Raw genomic sequence first — 22,026 nt, forward strand, 5'->3', positions numbered from 1 at the left:
GTCTCCATATTGGAAATGGAATCCTTACTAGAAGAGATCAACACAGCTTTTGGCACTTATTATGGAACTGTTATCTGGCAAAGGCATTCTTTTTAATCTTTATCTGGAAGAGATGGAGCATTCCTGCAATACTGGCAGCAGTTCACATTCAAGGTCCTACCTCTGGGCTACATTAATTGCGTCATTCCATAGTTTGAAAAGTCCTTAATCATCTCATCATTGAGCAGAACATGATGCTGGTCCACTGTATTGATAATATGTTTCTGAGACCAGGAGAGGAGGTAGTGGCAAGTATTCAGGCCATCCTAGAGAAGAAAGAATATGGCCCTGTGGCATAAAAATTATTTTGAGCGAAAAGCATTTGAATTTCTGAAATCTCTTATCTACCTTAAAGCATGACCTCCCCAGAGCTCAAAACAACTCAATTGTCATAAATTGCTTCCCTAGGAACGCTCAGGGAAATCTGACTCTTAGGAGGTTAGTTGTCTCCACATTACGCCCAAATAGACAATGTCATAAAAATAGCATACCTTTCCTAAAAGTCTTCTCTGTTCCCTTACAGGCTCTTTCTCTACTCACCTTCTAATAAGTTCATTTGTTTTCCCTGAAGTATCCTCCTCCCCTTCCTTTTTATCTATTAAAATGGTATATAAGCTCCAAATTCTAACCATCCCTTTGAGTAAAATTTCTTTGCGAACTGTACATATGTAATTGAAAACTTCTTTTCTCTCTCACTAATCTGTCAGTTTGAGTTTAATTCAAAGGCCCCAATACCTTATAGAGATAAAGGAAAGTATTTTTCCTTCCCAACAGTAGTAAGACACATTCATGCTAGAGGTGCTCAGTAAATATCGGCTGAATGAATAATGAGGAGGTCCCAAAACATTGCTCAGCTTTCCTCTGGTGTCTTAGACCTTTCAATTTAGCTGTTTGTTGTTTTTTCCCCAGGGACTTGCTGTTTTGGTTATGAACTATGAACAACAATCACTAACATTATCTCTTGTGCAAGCTGTTTTACATAAAATCAATCTCAATTTCTCTGCAGTTTTAGGAGGTATTATTATAATCCCCATTTTATAGGTGAGGAAACAGAGAGTCCAAGAGGTTAATATTCCCCATGTCCTATAACTAGCAAATGGTAGAGAAAAGATGTGACATGGGACTCCCAAAGCTGAGCCTTCCGCCTACTCATGCCTCCTTGCCAAGGCAGTCCTTGTCTTTGCTGCTTGGAAGGGCAGAGAGTGGTCCTATTATAATTACACGAAAATGGTGTATCCCCAAGTCATGGAATTTGCAAGATGGAGTCAGCATAAGACCCCTGGGTTTCCAGTTCAATGCAGAATAACAAGCACCCTTGTTTCTCACGACATCATAGTGAGAAAAATGTGGCGACACACGATAGCACTTTGAAGCTGATAAAGAACTACACAAAATAGGGATTATGATTGTTGTGTCTATGTTTGGGGTATTGAATAGGTTCTGGCTTTTTACTTTTTTCACCCTTGTTGAATAGATCCCGTTCTTAAAGAGATTTTGTAATTAGTATCTCTCCTCCAACCCCCAACACCTACGACTGCAACTCCAGTGTCTGAGGATCATGTTGAATCAGTGAGGTGGGGTTGGGGGAGAAAAGTAAAAATACTGAAGGAAATGATGCTGTGTTGTTAATAGGATGTTTTGACGTAAAAAGCCTGCAGTACTGATTTGCTTGACTATGAGCAAGTAGGCATTGCTGTAGTTGTCAGCTTTATGGTGTCAATTTCATTGAGGAAAGTCCATTTGCCCCCAGATGGTGTGCTTGGGTTTGATGAACTATTCCTCCCTGCTAAAGGAAATCCATGTGTCCTACTGTTAAATGCTTTCCAGAAAAGAATGATGCTGCCATGGGGGTGGGATGGGGCTGGAATGGGCTCACAGGGAATCTTTAATACCAGGAGCCGGCATAAATGAGCCAGGGTTGTGGTAAGTACTTTACTTTCCTGCATTTTTCATTAATTCGTATTTATTGAATACTTTCTAGGAACAGGTTACTAAAGAAACAGAAGGAACAAGATCATGTCCCTTCCTTCTTGGATTAATATTGTAGTAGAGATAAATATGTGACAAGGGTTGCAGTCGAGAGACAATAACTACATAAACGAGGGAGAGAGAGAGAGAAAGAGAGAGGAGAACGAAGCAGTAAGGATTCCGCACAAGGAATTCCACTGGACCAGCTGCCTTGGACCGCTCCCAGACACCGCCCGCCTCGCGTCGCATTCTTACATATTTGAGACCACGTGGCCACCGGCCTGCGCGGCTACAGGCCCTTGGACTCTCATACTTGGCTTTGGCGCCTAATCTTTCCCGCCCCCTTGTGGACGCAACCATTGGCTCCGCGCTCGGAGGGAATACGCGCCGACCTCACGATCAAGGCTTTTCTGACTGAAGGTTCCGACTAAGTCCCAGGAGAGTTTCAGCTACAAATTGAAGAATCAAATGAGTCCGCTTAAAGACGCCAGAGAAGCCTCCTTTTTGAAAAATGAACGAGCCGATCTGACGCTGACCTCCCCTACGCTTTGTGGGGAAAACGACGGTGGTTCTGTCCGAGGCGCGGACTCCGCCTCTTTGGGCGACGCCATCTTGTTTGGCTGGCAGGGAGCGAGCGGCGCTTGGGGGAGGGGTCGCGGAGGTGCCTCACCTGACCCCCACGTCCGCCCTGTTGGTTCTGGAGAGGCAGCCCTTCGCCCCGGCTGGGGTCTCGGAACCATGTACATAAAGCAGGTAAGGCCTGCACGTCCTTCCCATCCCTCACGGCCCGTCAGGACCCCTCCTTGAGGCGGGGGTATCGCAGCACGACCTGCGGCCTCTCACCTTTCCCTGCGGAGTGGACCGGGGCTGGACCAGGGACCGGGGGAGGGGAGGGGAGAGGCCCGCCCGGGGAGCGCGGGGAGCTCTGAGAATTGGGGTTTCCCTCTGCAGCCCGGGCCTCTCTCTGGAGCGCTGGTTTGAAAGGGGAAGGGCCGCCGAAAGGTGTGGAGGGGCTGCAGGGAGGGCCTTGCGGAGGGATCGGGCCTTCCCGTGTGGGCCGGGGGCGGGAGAGGCCGGGGAGTTCTGTTGTCCTGCGTGGAGAATCCCGCGCGGGCCACTCGCGTGGGGTGTGTGGAGACAAGTCTCCCCGGCTCGGGCGCGCCCCCGGGGGCTCAGGCTGGCGTGTCGGCTTAACTGGGGCTCTTCTCCGCCCCGACTGACGGGAGAAGTGAAAGGGGACCCCTTTCTGGCCGCATGTGCAGCGCCTCCTCTTTCCGGTGTTTACTTCTGTCAAAATGGTCTTCCCGCGCTCGAGTGCCGCACAAAGAGGAGCCTGTTCCCAGCCTCTTGGAAAAGTGGGGCTCCGAGCGATGCTTTCTTGGAATGTCACGTCTTGCTGGCCGTCCCGTGGCCGCTTGGCGTCGGGGAGGCTGGGACCAGTCTGCCTACCTGATACTTTTACTCTCTCCCCGAAATGTTTCGAGTTCCAGCGAACCTTATACAGTGTGCTTCATTTTCAGACTCCCTTCACGGGTTACTAATGGAAACTCCTGCAAAAAACACTGCTGGTGGGGGCTGGTAATCAGGCCCTTTTAATCACCACGTTCCAAAATGAAATTTTTCTCCCGTGAAATTGAAAGCGTCCTGTCTTGCATTCATTGAGAAACCAGAAAAGGGGGAGGAAGTGCCAGAGAAAATATTTCGAAGGTACTTGTGTGTGTGTGTTCTGAAAAATATCTCTTTTGCTTATTAGGTTATTATCCAGGGGTTTCGAAGTTACAGAGATCAAACGATTGTAGATCCCTTCAGTTCAAAACATAATGTTATTGGTAAGTGTTTCTGGTTTACTAGATCGGATGTATAGTTTACAGCCATTTGAATTCTGCCTGTAGCTAGGCTTAAGGAGACAAGAATGATCTTCGAAGGTACATAGATGAATGTATTTTTTCTTTTTTTTCTCTTTTTTTGTTGTTCTGTTACAGTTGACCCATCCCCCCTCGTTGCTCTCTCCTGCCCCCTCCCCATGGGTCATTTATGCTAGTTCCTTGGTGTATATTTTTTCTCTATATGAAATAACTTCTTTGTCTTTTGTCTGCGCTGATGAATTGCTTGTTTTACATGTTTAAAATATTTGAATAAGGCAGACAGACATGAGTTACTTATTTGGGTAGACTCCTATGTGTGTGTGTTAATAACTTTTAAGTTTATAGTGAATGACACTAAATTTAGTGTTTCAACTGTTCTGTTCTCGATATGTCATTTCCACGTTACAATGCTCACTATTGCCTTATTTCAAAGATAATCGTTTTTTATTGACAAATACATTGTTCTCGAATTGTTTCCGCCTGTCATAATGTCTAAGGCTAGACCACGCAGTTTGGTGGGAAGCGCATAAACTAGAGCAAAACAGAATGGGATTCAAATCTCATTTTCAAACTTTACTCCCCGAGGAAACACTTTGTTTTCTCATTTGTAAAGTGGAGATAATTAACGTGTGCATCCCATAGGGCTATTGAGAAGATTAAATGAGAAAGCAAATGTGTGAGGATAAAGGAAGGGCTAATGTGATTGCCCTGTGATACAATATTTGGTATATGGGTTCTAAAAATGCTAATGTCCCCTTTTGCTGATGGAGCCAACAAGTGTGGTCTCCGATGCTCTGAAATGAGTGCTTCTAGGCACTAGAGAGGCGAAGTGTGTGCTGTTTATGGCTAGACTTGTGCTACACAGTGTCCTGCTCACGGGGTGTATTGGTATATTCTGCTAGTTCTGCCACAACAAAGTACTCACTGGGTGACGTAAACAACAGGGGGTTATTTTCTCTCAGTTCTGGAGGCTAAAGTCCATCATTAGGGTGCCAGCCTGGTCAGATTCTGGAAGCCTCCCTCTTTATCATGCAGAACCTTCTTTATTTGAGCCTCTCCCTGCCCTCCCCCACTCCCCTCCCCTCCCCTCCCCTCCCCTCTCCTCCCCTCCCTTCCCCTCCTCTCCTCTCCTTTGTCTTCCTCCTCCTTCCCTCCCCGCCCCATGTGAGAGCACTGACCCCATTATGAAGGCCCCACCCTCATGACTTTATCTAATCTTAATTTCCTCCCACCGCCCCCATCTCCAAAAAGCATCACATTGGGTTAAGAGTTTCACCGTGAAACAGGGGAGCCTAATTCAGTCAATAGCACGGGATAAAGTGAGAGTCAGAGAAATCAGTAAAGGGTGAGCACTGAATGCTGGTCTTCCTAGGGAACCTTGGGTAATCAGTCATTCTTTATTTCAAAATAAATAATAAATTTTAAAAATTGAGGGCAAGAAAGAACCTGCCCTTAACAAATCAGTTACAGCCTTGTAATTGGGAATAAAGAAAGCATGCTTTTTATGTTTTGGTATGCAGTAAGGGTAGCTGAATCATACTGGGGTTCTACTTATATTTTGATTACAAGTAAGAGCCTTCTGGTGTTCATATATCAGAAAATACTTAGAAATGGAAAAAAATGAATACTTGCTAGATTTATAATGTTTAACTTAGTTATAAGTAGATAAATATCAATATATCAATTGTATAATTTCATAAATGAGATTTAAAATGAAGGTCATTAATCATCTAGGAGGATAAAATTATGATTATAGGGCCTATCGAGTGTTACTGTTTCAGCTGTTACGAGGCAGCTGTTTTACTGCTGTACTTTGGTTGCAACATTAACATCGTTAATAGTTACAGTCACAAAAGAAATTAAACGTTCTTTTTGTTTTAACTGAAAAATAAAACATAATATGATTTTTTTGGTTTAACATGTTTTAATATCTTCACAATGTCAGAAAGACTAAAAGTAACATAGAATGAGGTTGACCCTAAAAGTATCCTGTGAATGCACACCACTTTAAGGATTTTGACCCTTAAAAAAAAAAAAAACTATTTGAATGCAAATATCTTTTTGTTTGAATTTTTGAATATACCAAGCATCTCTTTTTAAGGTTACCTTTTTACCAGCCTTTTAACAAAACAAAGGTATTAATTATATTATGGGAAAACATAAAAGCTAAAAGGAAAAAATTTAAAAGAAAACTGTAATCTTTCTACCCAGAGATAGCCATTCTTAATTTTAACAATCTGTACTCCTGTTTGCCCTGGTTTCCTGGAAAACAACCTGAGGCCTGCTTAGCTCCTAAGGCTTTAATGGGCGGGTGCAGTCTGAGGGCAAGAGTGAGGGGAAAAGCTGGTCATGGCCTTGCAAGGAAGACTAGCTGGTTTGTGGTCACATTGGATAACTTCCAGCCAGACTGTATAAACCCACCATGCCTTGGAGAGGTCACATGGGAGAGGAGTGGCGAGACTTTTGTCTGCCCGCTCCTGTTTCTAACTGGTGAGTGTTCACCATAGAGGGCATTGGTTCCCGCATCCCTTTGGATTGTGTTACTCTGGGGACTAACTGCCCTGAAGGAGTTGGGGAACTCTGACTTCCTTTAGGTTTCCCAGATCTAACCTGAATGTGCCTCCCTGTCATAGGCTGAAACAACCCGAAGTGTTGGGAAATTGAGCCCGTCTGTTGACAGGCAGCTAAGGCCTGGGTTGGGGCAGGTGAATCTGGGGGCACATATGAACTAGGTCTACTTCACTATCTCATGAGTCCCTGTATACACCTGCATAGGTGCACTTTCTAAAATAAAAATGGATTTGTGGTGTGATATGTTGGTAATTTGCTATTTTTCACAATAAACCTGAATGTTATTTCTTATTAGATATATTCAACATCTTTAAAATTGCTCTGTAGTATTTCACTCTATAGGTCATAGTAATTAAAGGGAAATTTAAATTTTTAAAGTTATATATTTATGAATGGATGATGGTTCAAACTATTTATGTAATTGCTTTTATTAATCCTTACTTGAGGATATGTTTACTGATTTGAGAGAGAGAGGAACATTGATGTGAGAGAAACATCAATCATTTGCCTCCCATACGTGTCCCAACTACGGATTGAACCTGCACCCTAGGTATGTGTCCTGACTGGGAATTGATCCTACAACCTTTTGGTGTACGGGAACGTGCTCCAACCAACTGAGCCACCTGGCCAGGACTATGTAATTCTTTTAATGTTACCTTTTCTAAACTTTGGTTTAATGGTAATTTTAAGTTTACAAAAAGGTTGCACAATTAAGAGTGTTAGAAATAAGGACATAGTGACTCCCAAACCAGTAACAAGTCATTAGTAACAAAGGGCAAATGTAATTAGAGGATCTCTGAGAAGGGGGTTGACAGCACTGGCGTATCTACAAACCACAGAAGGGGCATTTAGATAACCGTGTTAGGTTGTAACTCCGGCGTAACCGTAATGGAGAAACGGGGAAGAAGGAGAGGGGAGGGGGGAGCTAATCGCTCTCACTTTAGGGCAAGGAAGATAATCACTTTAGGGTGGAAAAGATAATCACTTTAGGGTGGCAATTTCAGGGTGGAAAAGATAATCACTTTAGGGTGGCAATTTCAGGGTGGGGAAGCTAAAACTATAAAACCAGTTTTCTTTGTCTACTTGGTGCACACATTCTCCTTGCTGTGAGGGTGCGCCCGGCTCTGTAGACTCGTGAATAAAGGCCTCGCTTTACTGCTCAAGTCCTGTGCCCCAGTTTTTATTGTGAGCGTTTCTCACAATTTGGGGGCTCGTCCGGGATCCTCCGCCTGTGTGCGGGAAGGGCTCTGAACCAAGGCGGGGAGACGCCCACCCGCCTCAGTGTCCGGAAACGACCCGAGACTTCTTGTTGGGACAGCAGTGGATTGATGCAGGGGGAAACAAAAGCAAACACCGTGGCAACCAGGCAACCTCGTGCACGGGCCAAAGTAGGAAAATTGGACTTAAGTACTGCCTTGGTGGGTGGGCATCCTTGGGAAGCTGATTGTGCGTGTGGCTGGTACGAGTGTGGAGTGCCTCTCCGCTGGGTCCACTGTCCCGTGAGGGAGACGGCCGGAGTGCACCTCCGCTGGGTCCGTTGTCCTGTGAAGGAAACGGCCGGAGTGCCCTTCCGCTGGATCCGTTGCGCTGTGAGGGAAGCGGCTGGAGACGAACGAAGCATCTCGGTCTGTGTGCAAGTAAGTGAGTGTGGAGTGCCCCTCCGCTGGGTCTGTTCTCTGGTGAAGGAGGTTGAGAACACAACCGGATTCAGCCACGGGAATCAGCTGAGGATGGGAAATAGAAATTCTAGGCCTAGGGGTGGGGCCAAGGAAGGCCCCACAAACATTCCACCCAACAGTCCATTAGGGAGAATGTTAGAGCGTTGGGGAGAGGATTCCCGGACCAAAAGTAAGGAAAACCAGACAATGGCAAATTATTGTTGTTTCCTTTGGCCAAAGGAACCCATTTAGGGGAAATCTGTCTTCTGGCCCCAATTTGGGTCTGATGAATGTTGGGTTTGGCAAGCCCTGGTCTTACATGTGTGTTCAGCTTTTTTTTTGGATTGTTTGTTTGTTTGTTTGTTTTTGGAGAGAGAAGAGAGGGGCATCGCTGTGTGGTTGCCTCTCGTTTGTGCCCCCGGTTGGGGACCTGGCGTGTGGCCTGGTTGTGTGCCCTGACTGGGAGTTGAACCAGCGACACTTGGTTCGCGGGCTGGTGCTTGGTCCACTGGGCCACAACAGCCAGGGCCAGGCATCAGCCTTTGAGGAAGAGAGGGAATATGCTCTCTGCTGATCACCACCTACCAGCAGATCCGCAGGTCTCTTCCCTGTAAAAAAGCAAAAGATAAGGCCTGGGCCCTCTGTCCTGTCTCCCACTGCCTTATAGCCCTGGCCAGCCGGCGGCCAACTGGGCAGAGGCACCGTGGACGGACAGTACAGACGGAAGAGGCCAGGAACACCTAGCAGATACCCCACCAGCATCCTCCCCCATGACACCTACGGCGCTGGTGGCAACTTATCTAAATTAAGAAAGGAATTGAAACAATGTAAGCAAGACCTAAAGAACTTCCCCATTCCCTCAGAGCAGCCAGTTTCCCCTTAGGGAGTTCTCCATGGGTCCAGGACATATTAGATATGTCAAATGCTCCTTCAACAAGCACTGAAGTTAGAAACTTCAAGCACAGTATGAAGCGCTTGGTAAAGGACCCCCTTGGACTGGCGGAACAATTAAATCAGTTCCCCGGACCCAGCATATACATGTGGACAGAATTAATGTCTGTACTAGACATCTTCAGTGGGGAAGAGAAGGGAGTAATCAAGACGGGCTGCTATGAGGACATGGGAAAGGGAACATCCTCCCGGTCAGGAAATTGTCCCGGCCTAACAAAAGTTTCCCAGTATAGACCCTGAGTGGAATAACAGGCCAGAGGATAGGGCTCAGATGAGAGACCTTAGAAGCCTCATCATCAGGGGAATCAAGAAGTTCGTTCCCCAAGCACAGAATATCTCCAAGGCATTCGAAATATAGCTCCATCAAATTCCTACAGAAGCTCAGGGACCAAATGAGGAAGTATTCTGGTCTAAATCCAGAGAATGCTGTATGGCAGGGACTCTTAAAAGTCACCATTGAAACAGAAACTGGCCACATATTTGTAAGAAATTGCAAAAAGTAAATGAATGGGCCAAATAAAGTAATTGAAGAGCTCCTCAGGAAAGCTCAAAGTGTATGTTAGAAGAGAGGAGGAGAAGCAGGAACTTCAAAAAGCTGCAGAATATCTCTGCAAATCTAGGAACTTTTAGCTGCCAGATACTGAGTTTGAGTACAGTCCTTCACCGTGTGGAAAAGAACAAGGATTAGAAGCATGTTATGGTTAAATCTAAAGCAGTAAAGGGTATTTAGAAAGTTTGTGAATGCTGCAGAAGGTCTAAGAATAGTTGTAATAATAAAAAGGAAAGTTATGGAAGCTTTAAACCTGGGAAAAGGAAACTTTCAGCTGCTTGTTCTATTTATGCTCTGAAAGGAAAAATTGAGGTTTCCCAGGGAAATTTTAAAAACTTCACATAAAAGAAAGGGAACCAGGAAAGGTGTAAGGCATGTAAATAAAAAGGTTGGTTAGAAATTTATAAAGGTTTCGAGAAGAAATTGTATGGTTTTAGTAACAGAAGATATAATGCATGGAAATGCAGTTTTGAAAGACAAGGATTTTCCTTCACGCCTTTATATTTTTCTCCCTACCGGAACCCTCCAGTATTTGGCATTGTAAAGAAGTAAGATGTGACATAAGGTTCCTTTTCATAAAACTAATAAGACCAGTTGCTAATGGTGGTAATGTCAGCCGAGGCTTTGACTGGAATGTCATGCCTGAAGGAGGCATGCCTAGGCTAATGCAAGCCCATGAGGGAAAGGCCTAGCACCTTGGTTGGTTGTGCGGTCCATGGCAATCTTTCTAGGGAAGAAACAAAGGTTGCTTCCCTGATAAATGGCTAGGAGGAAACTTTAGGCACAATGGAAAGCTTGAAGAACTTGTAAAAAGCATGGGTTTTACAGGCAAGGCCAGATGGCAGGTATGTGGCTCAGCTTCTGTGCCCAGAGGGCAGACTAAAGGTAATCCTGAAGGTTCCTTGTGTAAGTTCCAGCAAAGCAGACTTAAAAGATTTATGCTATCAATGGCTGCTCTTGTTGTATTTATGCAAATGAATAGGCTAAATTAAAACTGGACTTAATGCAGTCCCTTTAATAACGAGGAGGGTAATCTTAGGGAGAAAAATCATGATTTGAGGAAAATCACAATGCTCAGTGGTAGACCATAAACTAGTGCAGCTAATTGTGTCTATAAAGTTTATTTTAATTCAAAGTTTGTTTTCATTTGAAAGTTAAACCAGGTCTGTGACATCAACAATGCTTAATTTACAGGCAAGAATATCAAATGCCTTGCAACTGGATGTCTTCCCAATAAGACAGTCTTGCAAATTTAAAGACTGGTTTGTGAATTGTGTGAATTAACATGTGTGTGTCTTTCTGTTTTCATAGGGCATAAGCCTATGATCTCATTTCCTGAGTGGTTGTCTGTACATACAAAGCTCACTTAAGAAGCCCATCTGCATTGCTGCCTCCTGAGACTCAACAGTTTGGCTGAACTAAGTGGTTGGGTTCGCGAAGTATGGGTTGGTCATTGGGCTTCATTTTAAAACTGGTCTCCTTTGCCTAAAATAACTTTAAGCAAAGAAGCTCCTCCGCCAAACTGCCAGCCTCTCCAGTGCAACCCTCTTCTAACACTTAACCAGCCACAGGCCTTAAGTCAGGAACCCCATGTGGCTACCAGAGTTTATTGCTTAGGACTGGATGTATCTGGCATAGATCCAGCAGGGTGGCTAGGTCTTCACTTAGTGACAACACCTCCTTCCCTAGAAAATCTTAACTTCTCCCAGCCAGACCTCAGAAACTCCTCAGAAAAGACCCCAGAATAATCCAGCCAAGGGAAAAGTTTTTGAGGTATTAGATCTCAGACAAACCTTAAAGATAGAGACTGGGTACGGAGACGCAAATGCTTGGGTAGAATGGGTCAAATTTACTGTTAAATCCCTGAATAAAAGCAACTGTTATGCTTGTAGCACAGGAAGACCCCAGGCACAGGTTGTACCATTTCCACTAGCCTGGGACTCTGACCCCTCGGGAATGGCCTGTATGCTCGCTCGCTCTCTACCAGGATGAAAGTGCGTGGGGGAATGAGACTTGTAGAAGCTTGTCTCTCCTCTTTCCCTCTATAAGGAGTAATCAGACTCAATCTCTCCCTTCATACTCAGTGGAGCCCATGAATTACTCTTCTTGCCTCTCTGGGTGGGAAGCAAATTCGGGTACCCCTGCAGAAGAACTCCTAATATGCACTCATCCCAGAAATGCGAGCCACCTTCACAGTGGGGCCGGCAACTATATTCCCCTCCGAATCCCCAGAACAGATGTCTGGTGGTATTGTGGGCAGAGGAGTCTCTGGAAAATCCTACCTAACAGGTGGAGTGGAACCTGTGCCCTGGTTCAATTGGCTATCCCATTTACCCTAGCATTTCCAAAACAGATCCAGACTGCCCCTGTTAGAAAAAAAAAAAAGGTCAGTGGCGCCTGGTGAATCCTATAATCCTCATATCTATAGTGATGCCATTGGAGTCCCCAGAGGAGTTCCAGATGAGTTTAAAGCTAGAAATCAGATAGCAGCAGAGTTTGAGTCAGTGCTCTTCTGTTGATTAAACTATATTTATTATAACCAACAGAGGTTTATCAGTTATACTAGAAATACTGTAGAAGGAATCGCTCAACAATTAGATGCCACCAGTTGAGTGGCTTGGGAGAACAGGATGTCACTGGATATGATGTTGGCAGAAAAGGGAGGTGTATGTGTAATGCTCGGGGGCAGTGTTGCACCTTTATCCCTAATAATACAGCCCCTGATGGATCTATCACTAAGGCCCTGCAGGGACTAACTACCTTAGCAAATGAGCTGGTGGAAAACTCAGGTATTGACAATCCCTTAACAGGATGGTTAGAAAACTGGTTTGGCAACTGGAAAGGAATGATCTCATCAGCTCTGGTGTCCCGCATAGTGGTAGCAGGGGTCCTCACAGCTTTAGGCTGCTGTATTATTCCATGCGTCAGAGGTTTGGTTCAAAGGCTAATTGAGACTGCACTAACTAAACAGATGCCAGCAACTTTTCATAATCTCCTCCTCCGAGAGACCAAAGGGAATCCTAACTATGAGGAAGAAAGTTGAGAAATCCTCCTTAGATTTGAAGGGATGAAGAGAATGGTTTGAGTAGTCAATTTTCCAAAAAAAAAAAAAAGACGGGGGAATTGTTAGAAATAAGGACATAGTGACTCCCAAACCAGTAAAAAGTCATTAGTAACAAAGGGCAAATGTAATTAAAGGGTCTTAAGGGCAAATGTAATTAGAGGATCTCTGAGAAGGGAGCTGACAGCACTGGCATATCTACAAACCACAGAAGGGGCATTTAGATAACCGTGTTAGATTGTAACTCCGGAGTAACCAGTAATGGAGAAACGGGGAAGAAGGAGAGGGGAGGGGGAGCTAATCGCTCTCACTTTAGGGCAAGGAAGATAATCACTTTAGGGTGGCAATTTCAGGGTGGGGAAGCTAAGACTATAAAACCAGTCTCCTTTGTCTACTTGGTGCGCACATTCTCCTGGCTGTGAGAGTGCGCCTGGCTCTGCAGACTCGTGAATAAAGGCCTCCCTTTACTGCTCAAGTCCTGTGTCCCGGTTTTTATTGTGAGCGTTTCTCACAAGAGCAGTACAGAGAATGCTCATATATATAACCTACTTCCTATTAACATTTTCCCCAATTGCTTTATTATTTGTACTCATTTTTTTTTCCTTTTAAGTTATGTATATCATGGAATTGTACCTCAGATTTAAATGTGAACTTTCTAAGAATAGGGATATTTTCTCAATAATCACAGTACATTTACTAACTTCAGTAAATTTAACATCAGTGCACTAATCTGCTGTTTTTTTTCCAGTTAATGTCGATCGACCCAGGAATGTTCTTTAGAGCATTTTTCCCCTCCAGTAAAGTATCTAATTTAGGATCAGGTGTAAGAGACTCTGGGTCCCTCAGAGTGGATGAAGAAACTTCTCAGACACTCACCATCTGAAGAAGGGAGGGAGGGGGTTTTTACCGTGGAAGATCGCACTCGTTTCTTTATTAGCCAGGGTTTTTATCTACTTTCCACATGGGGAAATGGATAAGGAAAACATGCAGCCCTTCCCCAAATGGTAGGGAGTGAAAGGGAAATGCAGATCAATACAGGGTTAAAACGTCCAGGTATTTTACACAAGGTTAAAAACATTTCCTCTTAGTTAATTGTTTTGTTCTTCACATTTTACTGACAAGGATTTGAGGCTATTCAGAGAAAAGCAGAGCAGGTTCCCTTTTCCTTAAAAGCCACTTTGTATTTCTGTTGTATCTTTAAAATCCCCCAGAGGGTGGGATTCAAAGCAATCATGAAAAATAAACCTGCTGGTTAAGACCCAAGTTCCTGTTTTTTTGGGGGCGGGCTCCACAGAGCAGTCGTCAGTCTTTTAAACCATGCCTGCTTGTCTCCCATAGTCAGGTAATGCATTTAGTTGTCCTGTCTCTTTAGGTTCCTTTTCTTTTTTAAAAATATTTATTTACTGATTTGAGAGAGAAAGAAACATTGATTTGTTGTTCTGCTTATTTGTGCATTCATTGATTGATTCATGTATAATTGTTCCCTGACCTGTGATTGAACCTGCAACCTTCATGTAGCCAGCAAGGGCCTCTTTAGGTTCCTTTAATGTGGATCATTTCCATAATGTTTCTTGGTCTTTTATAACAGTGTTTTTGAAAAATATTATGTAAATAATGTGTCATCTGGTTATTAGTTACATCTGGAGGTGCATGATATTAATCTGCCTCTTATTGGTGTTACTTTTGATCACCCAGTCAAGGTAATATGCAGTTTTTCCTCTGTATAGTGTTTTTATTCCTTTGCAACTAATAAATAATGGGATGGGGAGATACTTTTGAAACATGCAAATATTGCTCTCCTTATCAAAATTTTCCCCTAGATTTAGCATGCATTGATAATTCTTGCTTTTATTCTGATGGTTACAAAATGATTTTTCCATTTACAACACTCCTTTCACATTTACCTTTAGCAGCTAAGAGCCCTTCCTCCTTAGTTGTTTATCTTTTCATGATCAGAATGGACTCATGGATTATTCCCCCAAGCACTCATTTGTAATTCATCTAATTATTTGGTAGTCATGTTGTCTAAATTTAGCCAGTGGAAGCCTGCTTCAAGCTGGCTTCTGTGTCTGTTACATGCCTCCTTTTAAAAGCACTTCATTAATTTCTGGCATAACATAAATTATCTCTTTAGGATTTACTTTACATTAAAGGTAATAACTTTGCATTAAAGGCAAAGTTATTTTTCAGCATATTTTGGTTAAGATTAAGACTTACTAAAATTTTTGTTTAAAAAATGCGAATGAATTCATTAAATTTGAAACATTTTGATACCCTTTTATGTATAGAATTCCTTATTTCTGGATTTGGGTAGTAAAAACAGTGCCTTATAGTTGTCTATACTTCTGTGAGTGTTAAACTACATTAATATATAGGTCAATAGTTTGAGAATTTAAAATGATTCTTTAAAAAAATTTATTTATTGATTTGAGAAGAGACATCGATCTGTTGTTCCACTCATTTAAGCACTCATTGGTTGTGCCCTGACTGGAGATTGAACCCACAGCCTAAGTGCATCAGGATGACGGTCTAACCAATTGAGCCAGTCAGCCAGAACTAAAATGATTCTTTAAGTATTATTAAATGTTAGCAATATATGAATTTTTAAATTGTTAAAAAATGCTTTATTATATGCTATTGAAGTAGAATTAATGTCCATTGTAATGGTTATAAGTTATGAAAGTCAGGTAGTATATTTAATTATTGTTATTAATTTTAAACTATTGGGAAAGAGCAAAAGAATGAGCAATGAAATGAATGTCTAAGGAAAAAAACTATCTGAAGTTTATACAAAAACTCATTTGGTGATTAAAGCTGTTTTGTTTATTGATTTTTTTTGTTTACTGTTCTGTTGTATTTAATATCAAATATTAAGACAGTTTGCTAGAAACTTGGATTTATACGTTTTCTAAATACTTTGAGTAAAGTTTTAATTGTATTGGTTTTTATGCACAATAACATGTACTTTTTGAAATTTTATAGTGGGCAGAAATGGATCTGGAAAAAGTAACTTTTTTTATGGTAGGTATTGTTTTTTGAACTCTAAATATATTAAGACCTAGGTATCTTAAGATAGTTTATTTAAAAAATTTGTCTTCTGAGATTATATCTGCTTGAAACTCAAGAATTATTTCTTCATACTGGGTTGTAGTTGAGTGTAGAGAGAGAGTTTAGAGTATAAGGATCTGAGTTCTACTCTATACCTAGTACCTAGTGATTAATGACTGTGAGAGACTGGGCAAAACACTTAACTTCTCAAATTACTCTTTCCACTTTAAAAAGAGAGATGTTTGCCCTGCCTACCTTAGATGGGTTGTGAGAATCACATGAGATAATGCATATGGAAGTGCTTTTTTACTTGAGTGAAATATATGTGTTATAAATGCATATATATATATATATATATATATATATATATATGCAGTAGAATAGGTAATACTGTTTTTGGAAAATGACTTATCTTTCTTTTCCCTCTTTAAAAAAATTTTCTAAACCAATTGTTTTTATAAAGGATGGAAGAGTGTAAAAATTTTATAGACTGAACAAAGACTATTGTCAATTTGAAGATAGTAATAGAGCTTTGAAAATTATCTCTAAAGATAAAATGCATTTAAGTACATATAATAATACCTCTTTTAACAAATCCTCTGGTGAGAAAAAAAAGTCATGTTAACAGAATTGGACTTTACAAGGAGTGAGTTGAAAAAAATTTTGAACCTCTTAGTTGAGTCGTTGAGGAAAAGGGAGGTTTAAAAGAGCAAAGGTTCTATCCTGTCTGTGCTCATACATTTAAAGGGTCCTCTGTATTCCGTCAGTGGTTGTAATTTGGGGATACTGAGAGAGTGATGTTATAGAAGTGAGTGTTTTCATAATCTCAAGAGGGGTGAGGACAGTTTGAATTCACCCCCGACCCCAAGGTGATTATGAAAGACAACCAGTCCTCACCTTCACCCCATTCATACACACACACACTCGCTCTTCGAATGCCAGAGGTCTCGGGTGGACTGGGAACAGAGCAGCTGTGTGGTCTGGAAGTAGGAAGGGCTCCTTCTTACTGAAGGTAAGGGCAGTGCAAGCAGTTGAGTAGAAGGTAGGAGTCTGAAACATTTCCCTATGTTGTTCACTTAGTTCTATTTCTTTTGACAGGGTATCCAATTAAGGATAGTGTAGGAATATATCCTATTTTGTTAATAAATAATTTATGTCTAGTGGGTAAAAGCAAATACAGTGCTCACCTAACCAGTTAGTGAATACTTTGATTAAGGGGGAGACCTTAGATTTGCTTGTCTCCTGTACTTTTGTGTTTTCTATTTTCTTACCTTAAGTGTTTCATTGAAAGCTTCTTAATATTTTTCTTATGTCATCATTTTCTGACTGATTAGTCTGAAGTATGGGCAAATTTTCTGCATAGCTTTTGTCTATATAAAGGGGTAATCCGCTTTATCTGCATTGTTTTAGACGCTACTAATAGTTATGTTTTTGTATTTCTAGCAATTCAGTTTGTTCTCAGTGACGAATTTAGTCATCTTCGGCCGGAACAGCGATTGGCTTTATTGCATGTGAGTGAGACTGCTTTAAGACGTTATTGATATTAAGTTGACCTTTGGAAACTGAAGGGACAGTGATTCCACTGCCTTCATTCAGAAGTCTGCATGTAACTACAGTCAGCCCTCTTGAGTACGTGAATTCCCAGCTGCCAGTGGATCCTTGAACAACATGGGTTTGAACTGTGCCGGTCAATTTAAAAAACCTGTGTACAAGTGGACCCTCACATTTCAAACCCGTGTTGTTCAAGGGTCAGCTGTATATATTTTAAAAAATACATTGTTAATCCTGATAAAGCATTTGTTCGATTTTTATATCCTTTGTGAATAGAATATAGTCTTTTAAGTATGTTATGCTGTAAAATTTAATCTGCTAAATCAATGCAGGCTGTAAAGCCCTAATTTTTATACAATAAAATTGTAGGATTTGCCAGTGGATTGGTGTATCTTCCATATAAATATAAATTCTTTATTAAGGTTATTGTCTGGTAAGGCTCTAGAAGAAGGTTTGCTGAGGAGAAAAAAAGAGTGAGATTGGGGATTAGGAACTTCTAGACTCAGAACTAGAAGTTAAGTGGGAGGGTAGATGAGCAACCATTGCAAACTAAGCAACATACAAGTTACTTTTAGCCATATTTTTACTTAAATGTTAACATTATTTTCCGGTATGAAAGATGTACAGTGTATGTGAAGAAATTTATTATAATTTTTGACTAGATTATGAATAATAAACTAAAGCAATTTTAGGATAAAAGTTATAAAAGACTATAATAAAGTGATATAATTTACCTTTCTGGTTTGAATGTGGCTTATAATTAATTAAAGACCAGAAAGCAAGATTTCTCCGTATATCTCAATGTCTCTCACATGTAAGATTTTTTTTTTTTAACCATTATCTCCCCACCTCTCCCCTACCCCTCAAATTTGAATTTTTAGCTCAGTAAGCGGGACTAATTCCCTATAGAGAAATCTTTAGGTTCCTCGGATTGGCATTAAAAGAATAATCTTTTCAGATATTCTCCATGTTATTGAACCCACTACATAATAACAGTGTCCAGAATCTGGAAATTACTTGGACTTGGTATGTAAGTGGTTGGGTCATAAATTGGTCTAAATGTGACACATGTTAAATTAAATGTGTGTTTTCTTAGCAGATTTAAAATTACATAGACTTATGTCAAATTAAATGTTTACAAAAGCAGAGTTCCAATAGTTAATATGATTTGTTAGGGTTCATTTCCAGCATTAAGATGAGTCTATAAAAGAAAAGCCTCAAAGAGTTTTAGATAGTAGCAAATAGGTAGAATTTAGTGTTCATGGGGTCTTGTGCTCTAAATAAGGACCTGACTTTGACATGTCTTGTATTATTCTCATTCAGAATCTAAAGCCTTTGGATGAAAAGTATTACTATCCTAATCCAGTGTCTGTGCTGTTTTGGCAAGGATATATACTAGTCTGGTAGAAAATTTTTTCCATTGAATCAGGCTTGTTACCATGTACTAGACTTTAAATATGTTACAGAATTTGAAAATACCACTTAAATTAAAATTTTATTTATCTCATGTTTTAGGAAGGTACTGGTCCTCGTGTTATTTCTGCTTTTGTGGAGATTATTTTTGACAATTCGGACAACCGGCTGCCGGTGAGTAACTGCTTTTTCTTTTCAGTAACGTTGGTAATTTCATTGTTGCAGCTTATTTTTTTCATGCTTTAAAACCTTTATTTATAGCTTACTTAAGCTATTATAATTTAGTTTATGTGAAAAAAACTACAGTTTACGTAATTTTGTCTTAAAATTATAACAAATAATATTGTAAATGGGAATGTGCAAGCTGTTGTAGAAAACTGTATCATCAGAATTGAGTATTCATAGCATACTTTTAGTGAGATTGACATTTCAAAATAATTGTTACGGTTAGGGATTCTAAAATGTCCTTAGTAACTAAAAAAGTTTTTATCTTTACTTTTATGCTGGTTTTTTTTGTGTGTTTTTTTAGTTGATTTTAGAGAGAGAGAGAGAGGAAGGGATAAAGAGAAACATCAATTTGTTGTTCCATTTACTTGTGCATTCATTGTTTGATTCTTGTATATGCCCTGACCAGGGATCAAACCCACAGCTCAGGCATATCAGGACGAGGCCGTAACCACCTGAGCTACCTGGCCATGGCTTTGCTTTTACTATTAAATTAACTTTGGGCTTGTACGTTTTTTGTTAGATTGATAAAGAGGAAGTTTCACTCCGAAGAGTTATTGGTGCCAAAAAGGATCAGTATTTCTTAGACAAGAAAATGGTCACGTAAGCATTTTGCTTTCCATTTGTACTTTCTTTACAAAAGGGTAAAAGTATTTTACTTGCCTCGTATATGAAGTATATTTGCCTGCTGTTTTAACACATAAACATAAGAATCAGGAGATTTTCTGAGGCTGATAAAACAGGTGGTTTGATGACTATTCTGTACTCCTTCATGCTCCCTAACCCAAAAGTTAGTGTACTCACTTCTTGGTTATTGTTGGATTATTATTTATCTAATTTTTCAATCTTTTATCAATAGGAAAAATGATGTGATGAATCTCCTTGAAAGTGCTGGTTTTTCTCGAAGTAATCCTTATTACATTGTTAAACAAGGAAAGGTAAAAAAAAGTCCCTTTTTTAATAGAATTTGGTTTCTGAGTATATTCATTGAATATTGAACTGGTTTATTGATTCTAGTGGTTATGTTTAAGCAAAAGTGTATCTTGTTTTCATTCATTTATTTTGTATTGAAGTTAGTATTACCTTTTATGTGGCCACAAAATACAAAGTAGATGCGCTGCATAATGGGATGGATGTATTTCAGCAGTTATTTAAGTGAATCATCTTTCCTTAGTGACATGTATCACTTACTAAGGTGGATTGTATTGGAAGACATTTTTGGTTTGTAGAAGTCATGATATATACTTTCGTTGTTGTATATATTTTTTGACCATGTTTTTCTTAGCTCAGATCTGGTTTTTTTATGTAAAAGTGTTTCTGTGACTGTCACTTGAATTTTTTAATGCAGTAATAGCATATTTTTACATTTAGTGTTTAATTTTATTTTTAGGAATATGTGAAACTCATGCTTGTTATATATAAAGTTGTATGGCAATTAGATTTTACCACTCATTATGTTTTTTTGCCATATACTTGTAAATGAGATTTTAAAGATTTTTTTTGCTTATTTTATTTAATGCACACTACCCCTGAGACAATTATTTTTACCTATATTTAAGCATATCATTTTTATTATACTTTTAATAGTGTCATTATAGCTTTTTAAAAAAATATATAGTTAGTGATGGTTTTCCCCTTTTGTTCTTTTAGAATGAATCTCATCTTTTATACCATATCATATTTACTAAGAAAAAATGGTGGTGTGTTATGTCTCTGTCATTCGTAATTTGGAGGTTTTTATCTATAAATTAGACCTATGAATATATCAATTCTACTTGGATTTTTGTTTGGTAAATTTCATTTAAGTAAAAGGAAATACAGGTATGTAGATATACAGGGGTCAGCAAAAATAAGTTTATATAGTTGTGAGTACACAAAACACATTTTATTATGGTATTATTATTTATTAACTATTATTTTTCCATATGAACAGCTATAAACCTATTTTACCCACCCTTGTATGTACTATACAGATTATATTAGCAAACTCATACTAAACTTATGTAAATACTCTTTCAAGGTACAATTCTTATAGAACAGTCTGTAGTGCTATAATTATTTTTCCCTTAAATTTTTAGATCAACCAGATGGCAACAGCACCCGATTCTCAGAGACTAAAACTACTAAGAGAAGTAGCTGGTACTAGAGTTTACGATGAACGAAAAGAAGAAAGTATCTCTTTAATGAAAGAAACGGGTAAAATAAATGTGATTCTTCTACCTTACTTCTATTTGCTGTGAATTACTTTTCATTATGTTATAGTGGAAAGGAATTATGTCTGTTCTCAGTAATATATTTGTATGATAATTTGTCTTTATGCTGAATGTAGAGAAAATTAGTTTTAAGCAATTTAAGATTTGAGATTTCCAATAATTTATTTCTTTGAATAAAGAATTAATTATTATAATGCCTTTTTAGGTCAACTGCTTTGTGCCTTTACTGTTCTCATTATTGTGTGTGAGGATAACAAATCTGGATGTATTCCTTAAAAAAAATGTTCAGTAACATGTAAATGTAAAGCTTCAAACTTAGACTCTTCATTAGTATGTTTATTATGGAAGCCCTACTGTTCAAGTGCTGTGTCCTGTCATAGCTTAGAGTCACACAGTCCTGGATTCAAAATCTGACTAATAATTAACTGACATTATGACGTTTTAAAAAAATATTTTATTTATTTTTTTAGAGATAGAGGAAGGGAGGGAGAAAGGGAGAGAAACACTGATGTGGTAGAAAAACATCAGTCGGCTGTTGCATGCCCCCAACCAGGGACCCGGCCCACAACCAGGCATGTGCTCTGACTGGGAATCAAACCAGTGACCTTTTGGTTCACAGTCCAAGGCTCAATCCACTGAGCCCCACCAGCCAGCGTAACTTGATCTCTTTGTAGAGGAGCCAAGTAGCAACATAATTGTAATATAGTAGCCATTCAATATATGGCAGCTATAGGTGATGCTATTATTGTGAAATTGAGAATCAGTGGCATCAGTGATAGGTTTTGTGTGTGTGTGTGTGCGTGTGTGTGTGTGTTTTGTAGAAAGGCTCACTGGCTTTTAAAGGAAGCTTAAACTGAGGCTCTTACCACATGTATTTAGAATCAGTTGTGCCGTGGCTGGTGTGGCTCGGTGG

The 22,026-nt window shown here is 40.1% G+C and overlaps 1 protein-coding gene across 1 annotated transcript in view; it reads left to right on the forward strand.

Annotated features, from left to right (window-relative positions):
- The first annotated feature begins 2,618 nt into the window (after positions 1–2,618).
- The window catches only part of SMC3 (structural maintenance of chromosomes 3), a 38,267-nt gene continuing 18,859 nt past the window's right edge, over positions 2,619–22,026 (forward strand). Inside the window, exons 1-8 of the mRNA XM_090278574.1 lie at positions 2,619–2,760; positions 3,761–3,836; positions 15,646–15,684; positions 17,155–17,222; positions 18,778–18,849; positions 19,424–19,503; positions 19,760–19,838; positions 20,979–21,096. Coding sequence (XP_090134700.1) covers positions 2,746–2,760; positions 3,761–3,836; positions 15,646–15,684; positions 17,155–17,222; positions 18,778–18,849; positions 19,424–19,503; positions 19,760–19,838; positions 20,979–21,096 — 547 coding nt within the window. The 5' untranslated portion in view covers positions 2,619–2,745. The remainder of the gene's footprint in view (positions 2,761–3,760; positions 3,837–15,645; positions 15,685–17,154; positions 17,223–18,777; positions 18,850–19,423; positions 19,504–19,759; positions 19,839–20,978; positions 21,097–22,026) is intronic.

The sequence above is a fragment of the Furipterus horrens genome, unplaced genomic scaffold, assembly GCF_987537825.1.
Source record: "Furipterus horrens unplaced genomic scaffold, mFurHor1.1.pri manual_scaffold_5, whole genome shotgun sequence".
In the NCBI taxonomy this organism is placed as follows: Eukaryota; Metazoa; Chordata; class Mammalia; order Chiroptera; family Furipteridae; genus Furipterus; species Furipterus horrens.